Source organism: Coffea arabica, chromosome 7e, assembly GCF_036785885.1.
Source record: "Coffea arabica cultivar ET-39 chromosome 7e, Coffea Arabica ET-39 HiFi, whole genome shotgun sequence".
In the NCBI taxonomy this organism is placed as follows: domain Eukaryota; kingdom Viridiplantae; phylum Streptophyta; class Magnoliopsida; order Gentianales; family Rubiaceae; genus Coffea; species Coffea arabica.
In genome coordinates, this window is record NC_092323.1 from 8996580 (window position 1) to 9005182 (window position 8603).

An 8603-nucleotide genomic window follows, 5' to 3' on the forward strand; every position below is an offset into this window, starting at 1 on the left:
GTACAATGGAGGGAGCACTTCCTCCTTGCCCTAAGCCTCACTTAGTCAAGCTAGGAAGTTTTACAATCACTCAGAAAACCCTCAACAAAGCTACACTAAAGATCCTTTCAACCACAAAAGAAATGCTCAACAGAAATTCACACCACTTTAAAACAAATTTGCTTTGGAGACTATTTTCTGGCTAAAATATCTCACTAGATCTTGTAAACAAAGTGTGCCAAAAGTTCCTACTTCGTTCAGACCAGTTTGATTTTAAAGGGAACCAGAAATGAGATTCATCAATGTTTCCAACGGATAGAAGGCAGCTGAAGAGTCAACTAGCCGTTGGGGCTGTCGGACGTCCGACGATCAAATCATCGTCCGAACCAATCGTCCGATGGCATCCAAGTTGACGTTCGGACGTCCGATGCGTCTTGATCGTCCGACACCGCAGCGTCCGATCGTAGGCAGAGAGTTGGCAAGTCAGCTTGGAATTTTTCGGACGTCCGATGCGGTTGATGAGCGTCCGATGGCAAGCGTCCGATCCTTCCGGACGTCCGATGCTTCCTCACGAGCGTCCGACAGAGCTTCCTTCTTGATGCTCTTTATCCTTTCGGACGTCCGACAGATTCCTTTTGGCCGTCCGACGTGAGTATCCTGTTTTTGCTTCTTCTTTTGGTTGAAATGCATTTCATGACCTATTCATACCTGATTCTTTGATATGTAAAGACACTTATAATCGAAGAAGGTTAGATACATTTCAAAATACCAAGAATAGCAAAATTGTCATACTTAAAGGACAGTATCTTTGATTGGAACAAAACAATGACTAAATTCATTCATTTTATTCCAATCTTGTTTGCCACATCCAAAGCAACGTAGTCAGGAGATAAACGAACATATGCTTTCTTTGTTCCATCAGACCTGATCAAAGTGTTCACTTTCTTGGTTAGTATAAACATTTCAAATTATTTTGTGATCATCAAAACCAAGAATAACATATGTTTTTACAGGATAATTAAGAGGAATGGAAAATGGAATTCCTCTTGCTCGAAAAATGATTAACAGGAGACACAAGCTTTACTCCCTTTTTTTAAGGCAAGATTTGTAGCATTACGCGTGTAAAGTTGATTGCACAACCAACCATTTTCAATAATCATTTTCACAAAGAAGCCCCTTTTTTGGTTAGTTATGTAACATTTGCAACTCTCTCCCTAATACCTCTTCTCGAATGACATTAAAAGATTAAACCACTGAGTTTGACTCAGTGGCCATAAAAAAGGGACAATAGGTGGGGATTCAACTCCCATTTGCAGCCAAAAAAATTCAAGTAAGGTCTGTATATCGACTTCAAAACCAAGAGCAAGAATTTTTTCCTTCATACAATGGATAGCAAATTATTCAAAATAATATTTTGCTTGTATTATAAACATATTTTTTAATTAATTTTTTTATATTTTTAATTTTTTTTATCTCATATATATCATCTCATAAAAAATATTATCATAATCATTTTAAATAATATTTTAAATAATATTCTATCCGAAAGAAAGAAAGAGAGAGACAGAGAGAACAGTGGTCCGATATATACTCAAAGTAATCAACTCCACCTAAAGAAAACTGTGATGCGGGACAGCAGTGTATTTTATTTTATTTCATGAAGGCGTTCAGTTAATGCATTGCCAGTTAACGTTAGAAGCTGAAGCTGGCTGGAAGATTTTTAACTTATTTAAAAAAAAAAAAGAAAAAGATTCTCCCTTTCTTTTTTTTTTTCGAAAAAAAAAGGATCCCCACTTTCTATGACTATAAATTGCTTAGTCGCATGGCTCCCCGGGACAGATACAGCACAGCAATTTCCCTACCAAATTCAATTCCTGGCTTCCAGCTCCCCCCACCCTTCATTAATCACTGGTTCTCTAGTGTTCCTTTGTTTTCTTTTTCTTTTTTTATTTTTTTTTTAAAAATTATCTCTTGTTTTGCTAAATACAGCAGTGTAGTGTTAATCAAAGAAACATAAGCAAAAGTGTAGTCAGTAATGGTGGATTCTCCTGTGGGACTCCTCCTCTCTGCAGAAGAAGTCTGTATTTCTGACACCTCCACCCGTGATCAAAGCACTCACCCTCTCTTGCATCACAACCCCCGATGCCTCCTATGTTTCCTTCCAATTCCCAAATGAAATGAAAAGATCTTTCTTTGTGTGGCACTATCAACACTGAAAGCTGCAGCACTGAAACCCCACAGCACCCCAAGGACAAAATCCCACCCTGCCTCCAGCATCATCCATCACCACTTCTTTCCGTCCTCCCTTCCTTCCTTCCTTCCTTCTGCTTCCCTTATCTTATCTACTAATAAGTACTACACTCTTCACTTCATAAATTCCAGAAACTGAAAGACTAAGCAAATTAACAAGATGGGCTCTCTTTCTCTACTCTCTTTTTCTTCAGGTCTGGTCTTAATCATCCTCCAGCTAATGTTCTTGCATGCACACTCTAAAACATATTGGAAAGATGTTTCAGTCTTGAAGCAGCTCAAAGACAGCGTCGACCCCAAGTCGGTGACTCCTGGCTCGTGTTTGAGCTCCTGGGATTTCGGGGTCGACCCGTGTGATAATCTTTTCGGCGATAAGTTCACCTGCGGCCTGAGGTGTGACGTCGTCCTGCCTTCCGGGAGCCGAGTCACCGAACTCGCTCTTGACCAGGCGGGTTACTGGGGCTCACTCGCTTCTGTTTCCTGGGAATTGCCTTATCTTCAGAAGCTTGATCTCTCCGGGAATCATTTCACTGGCGGGATTCCCGACTCCTTCTCCTACTTGACTCGGCTTCAGCAACTCGGTCTTTCCGGCAACTCGTTCTCGGGATCGGTGCCTGACTCGCTCGGCGCTCTTTCCAGCCTCGAGGAGATGTACCTCGATAACAACAATCTTGAGGGGACGATCCCATCAAGTCTCAACGGGTTGTCTAATTTAAAAAGGCTCGAAATTCAAGGGAATAAGTTCGCTGGCCCGTTCCCTGAGCTGGGCCAACTGGGCAACCTCTATTTTCTTGATGCTAGTAACAATGCCATCTCCGGGGAGCTTCTTGCCACATTTCCGGCATCCCTCGTCGAGCTTTCCATGAGGAATAACAGCATAGAGGGAAGCCTTCCGGCTAGTTTGAGTAACTTGCCTTATCTACAAGTCTTGGACCTGAGTCATAACAAATTCAGCGGGTCAGTTCCCGCGAGCCTGTTCACTCACCCGTCCTTGGAACAGCTGACTCTGTCTTATAATCAACTCGGGTGGGTCGAGGCTCCGGCGAATTCAGGTCTGAATAGTGAGGTCATTGCTATTGATTTGAGTAATAATGAGATCCGTGGGTTTCTGCCTGGGTTCTTGGGCATGATGCCCAAATTGTCAGCTTTGGCGTTGGAAAACAATAAGTTGACGGGCATGATTCCGACACAATACGCCCTGAAGGTACTGTTGCCGCAGGGTCAAGGGGTCTCCCAATTTGAGAGGCTATTGCTTGGGGGAAACTACTTGTTCGGACCCATACCGGGGCAGTTTCTGGGTTTGAAACCGGGTTCGGTTACGATTAATTTGGGAGACAATTGCTTGTACCGGTGTCCACTGAGATTATTCTTTTGTGATGGTGGGGAGCAGAAGTCTTTGATGGAGTGCAAAGCCTTTGCCCCATTTATTCCTTGAGAATAGGTATAATGGGGTCTTGTGTTTATGTTGTAGTAATTCCTTCAATTTTTAGATGGGCAATTCGTGATTCTCTTCCCGGGGAGGGAGAGATTTATGTGTATAGTGTATGAAGTGTGCTTGTGTTAGGGATGCCAATGATAAATGATAATCTTGTACTAGAAAATTAATAAAGACGTTGACATAAAGAAATATTTCCAGATTATGTGACTCACCTTTCAATGGAAACAAGGCGAGGTAGTTGAAGAAGACATGGACTCCCATCCCATGTGATGATGATTCAAGATAGAGATCAATGAGGGCCTGAATCGAAACAGATAGCATCAAGGCTACTGTGCCCTTCCCAATGCCATTGATTGACCTGCTATTTTCTTATCCTCAGGAATGCATTTGTGCAGTTTGTTTATGCCCGAGGCTAAGACCCACTAGGGAATTTAGTACAGAAAAGAGAAGATATGATGGACACGAATTTCATTCAATATTATGTATGTTGTTCCAGAGTTTAAGAGAGAGAGTAGAAGAAATGATCTCTTTTTGTTTGAGAGTTGTGAGAGATACGAAAGGAAATGCTAGTCTAACTAGCTTCCTGGCCTCCAGGAGTCAGCATTTCCTAAGGCAAAGAAATGATACAGAGCTTATGATCTAGGATGGTATTCTGGTGATTATTATTGGCTGAAATTTGTATCATTTTTCCATGGTTTTCCCTCTTTCGGTGTGTTGGAGTTCCCGTGTGGATGGGGAAGATTTGGGATGTGGTTTTACCTTCTGCACTAGAAGCCCGTGAATTGTATTACTATAAATGTTTTCAAGATTTTGAGAGCATGGAAAAAAGCAAAATTTATCCCCTGATGATGTTAATAATTTTTAAGTAGCCGCATCATCAGTAGGAAATTTATGGATCTCTTAACTTTAGCCTTGAGGTAGGAAGTGTAGATGTCAACCTGGACTAAATCCTAATGTTCTGGTAAAATGAGGATAACACTTTCTTTCTGTTCCATATAGTCCTCGCTTGCTATTCAAGAAAGTTCCTTCCACCTTCAATAGTACAACTTATTTGACGCTTCTTTGGATCAGACACATTATATTATTGTTTGTGCTTTTTGGCCATTGAAACTGGCAGACAGCATCCACTCTGAAGTAGTAACAAATTATGGAGCATTTTGTTCTCTGGTTTGTAATTCTTGATGGATGATGGTGACTTTGAACCATCGAGTCTGATACTTCCCAACTTGTTTCTTTGGGTCTAGCCACGTATCCTCAACTCTAATGGTGCTTGGAACTTTATGTATTTGTTTTATCAGCTGTCCCTGTCATTTTCCACTGTCTGCAAATCATATGCTTCAAAAACCTTCACCCCCGCTAGAAAGGGAGGATAAAATGCTTAATGGTGCAAATTCTCTTCATGATTTCAACTTTATTGTTTAACCTCCACTGCCACTAGGATGGAGGAGCTCATGCCCAACTTCGACCCGCAGTCAACTTTTATCCGCTTTGGCGGTTGGGAGAATCACGATACAGCTAACTGGCGGAATGATCAGTCTTAGGCTGCTGCTCCCAACATTTTTCTTAAACTCAGAATGAAGAAGCATCACGAGCGAAAGCATACCCTCTTAAATAATGGTGACTGGCCAAGTCTTGCAATCGGCAGCTAATCTTTTTCCATTTCCCTCGGGTCAACAGCTCCGAGGACAGCTGCGCAGGCATTTAGGCCTCGGGAGAATCATTAACCACTCGTGAAAAAGTTGGAAATGGATCACTTGCTCCAGAGCTTCGGTCTTGGTCATTATCCCCTCCATTTGCATAATCAATTAAGACTTGAGAGAAGACAAAGTCAAGAAACATTTCTGACTCCAATCTCTTTCCAAATATAAATAGAACTTAAAAAAAAAAAAAAAAATACTAGGCAAGCATGTTTAATTATATTTTACCGAATCTGTACGCTTCATAATTGCAAGCAGAACGTCTTGTAAGCTATCTAAGACCAATCACTCCCAAAGGTTGAATTAATTCCGCACACTACCATTTAACAGTGTGCAGCTTCAGCCAAAAAGCTCATTTGCATATTACTCAGAATTCACAATGACAAAGGTGCTGAATCATATATGCACCTGGTGCCAAAGAAGGGCACTTCTGCTAATGTTCAGTTTCTTCCTCTTCTCTGCCTCATTCTTAGCATCTGATGCTTGTCATCCAGCGGACAAGGCAGCGCTGCTAGACTTCAAGAACAAGATCACATCAGACCCCTCAAAATTGCTCCATACATGGACTCCAACAACAGATTGCTGTAAAAGCTGGCAGGGTATCGCTTGTGACACCTCTGGCAGAGTAGTGAACGTCTCTCGATCTGGCCTTACTGGTGATGACTTCATACTCGATACATCCATGTCTGGAACTTTATCTCCTTTGCTTGCCAACATCTCCTATCTTCAATTGCTCGACCTCAGCAACCTCAAGGATTTGCAGGGTCACATTCCTCCCGAATTTGGCAAGTTATCGCGCCTAACTCTTCTTTTTCTCGATTCAAACAAGATTACGGGATCCATACCTGTTGCATTGCGATATCTATACAAGCTGAAGAAGCTATATCTCAGCGACAATCAGCTATCTGGTACTGTACCTTCACCTATCTTTGAATCTTTAACATTGCTTTCAGAACTTGGGCTTTCAGGAAATAGACTGTCCGGTCCAATACCGTCTTCTATTGGCAAGTTAGTTTCACTAACTAAGCTTGACATTTTCCAAAACAGCTTCTCTGGTAGTATTCCAGAAAGTCTTGGAAATCTCAAGGATCTAGAGTATGTTGATTTTTCGTATAACCAATTGACTGGAAAGATACCAGAATCAATTGGTGGCCTCTCCAATTTAGTGCTGTTATATGCAAATCATAATCAGCTTAGTGGAAGCATACCTCCTTCTATCTCTGGACTCTATTCATTACAGTTTTGCCGTTTATCAGACAACACGTTAACTGGCAGCATCCCAGCATCAATTGGCAATCTTCGGAATATTCAACGACTGATCTTTGAGAACAACAGGCTTACTGGGAAACTACCTGCAACCATAGGACATCTTGCTGGTCTTACAGATATATTCTTCTCCAATAACATCTTCACAGGAAAGATCCCATCAAGTTTTGGCAATCTGCGAAACTTACAGACGCTAGATTTGTCACGAAACCAACTCAGTGGTCCGATCCCTCCACAGGTAGCTCAATTGCAGAGATTACAGTCGTTGGACCTGTCATTTAATCCTCTTGGACTAGTGAGCATACCCAATTGGTTCCAAGAATTAAAGGTATTTCGCCTCTTGTTGGCTAAAACAGGTCTCCAAGGACAGCTTCCACAATGGTTGGCTTCATCATCACTGTCAACTCTGGATTTATCAGACAATGCACTGACAGGAAAATTGCCCAATTGGATAGGAAACATGACAAACCTCTCCTATCTGAATTTATCGAAGAATGCATTCCACTCTTCAATTCCGGAGGAATTCAAGAATCTCTCCCTTCTGATGGATCTTGATCTTCACTCCAACAAATTCTCGGGAGGGCTGAAAACCATTTTGTCGAAACATTTCCAAGATCCACTTGGGCGCTATAACTCCATTGATCTTTCCTACAATCTATTTGGTGGTTCCATGGAGGAGGCCATTGGAGGCGAACCGTCATTAGCTTCCCTTGTTATCCTAATTCTGTCGCACAATCGACTAGAAGGGTCCATACCGAAGTCACTAGGAAAATTAAGTGGACTGATGACTTTACTGCTATCGCATAACTATTTGAGTGGTGAAATCCCGGAAGAAGTTCTGAATCTAAAATCGCTCCAAGATTTTGACGTCGCTGGGAACAAGCTAAGTGGAAGAATTCCTGCTCACAACGCCACCATCCCAAAGACTGCATTTTTAGGCAATCCTGGCTTGTGTGGAGCTCCACTACCTCCTTGCAAGCACTCCTAATTATGCATCTCTCAGAGATCATCCTTACTGTTACATTTTGTGGTTTTTTAAATTTATACACTACTATATAATTCATTGGAAACCAGTGTACGTTTCGAAGGCAGCATACTTGATGAGAAAAGGGCAACTTATTTTTCCATCATAGCTAAAAAAATTTCTTACCTTAGGCCAGTTTCTAAGCTGGGGTACCAACTACTACTAACTTGCAGTGTATTTCCCCAAAAAAAAAAAAAAACTACTAACTTGTAGTAGGAACTCTTGTGCTGAGCCTAAAATAATAGTGTGCGTGATGGATACTAAGAAAATGACAAATCATAGGAATAGTTTACGAATGAAGAAGCAGTTTTCATATTGTATTTTCTGGGTAAAAAGCCAGTGATTGTCAGACAAAGGTCCCTTTTTCCGGTGCCTTTTTAGCCTTTTCCTTTTGGTAGTTCCTCTTTCTTTTAAAGAGCTGCATCATTATCCTTGAATGCTGCTAAACTTTTATATAATGTCAGTAACTTTCCTGAATGTCCTGGTCTTGTTTCGATTTACTATCAAGAGAAAATGCCATTATTCCACTTCTGCGGTTGGACAAACAAAGAGAAGCTTCACTATCAAATTAAAGTGGAAACATCACCAGGCAAAAATTGTATCAAAATCACCAGGCGAAAATTGATATAAACTTTTATATAATGTCAGTAACTTTCCTGAATGTCCTTGACTTCAATCACGGATGTTGAACAACCTCTAAAGCGTCTATTACATTATGAAGGTCACGGATGTTGTCAAGTTATTCTTCTACAAATTAACTCGTTCTACTCCAAAAAAGTATGACACAGCAATTACACTTAATATGCTAAGAAGTGCTTTTGTTGAACAGTGAAAGGGTTCTGCGGTGGTTTCCTTTGGGAAAAAGAAAAGGATGGTAGGGGTGTTGCGAGAATCGAACTCGCGACCTCTCGCACCCGAAGCGAGAATCATACCACTAGACCAAACACCC

General features: G+C 41.3%; 2 protein-coding genes and 1 non-coding gene across 3 annotated transcripts; 2 read left to right on the plus strand and 1 right to left on the minus strand.

The window, feature by feature from the left end:
- The first annotated feature begins 1824 nt into the window (after positions 1–1824).
- Positions 1825–3869, plus strand: LOC113701713 (uncharacterized). The gene has a single exon (XM_027222471.2). It carries the CDS (start codon positions 2390–2392, stop codon positions 3662–3664), a length of 1275 nt encoding a protein of 424 aa, XP_027078272.1. The 5' UTR covers positions 1825–2389; the 3' UTR covers positions 3665–3869.
- Positions 3870–5534: 1665 nt separating this feature from the next.
- On the plus strand, positions 5535–7739 carry LOC113701712 (uncharacterized). The gene has a single exon (XM_027222470.2). It carries the CDS (start codon positions 5744–5746, stop codon positions 7616–7618), a length of 1875 nt encoding a protein of 624 aa, XP_027078271.1. The 5' UTR covers positions 5535–5743; the 3' UTR covers positions 7619–7739.
- A 792-nt stretch (positions 7740–8531) lies between these two features.
- TRNAP-CGG (transfer RNA proline (anticodon CGG)) lies at positions 8532–8603 on the minus strand. The gene has a single exon. It is a non-coding gene; the product is annotated as a tRNA-Pro (tRNA).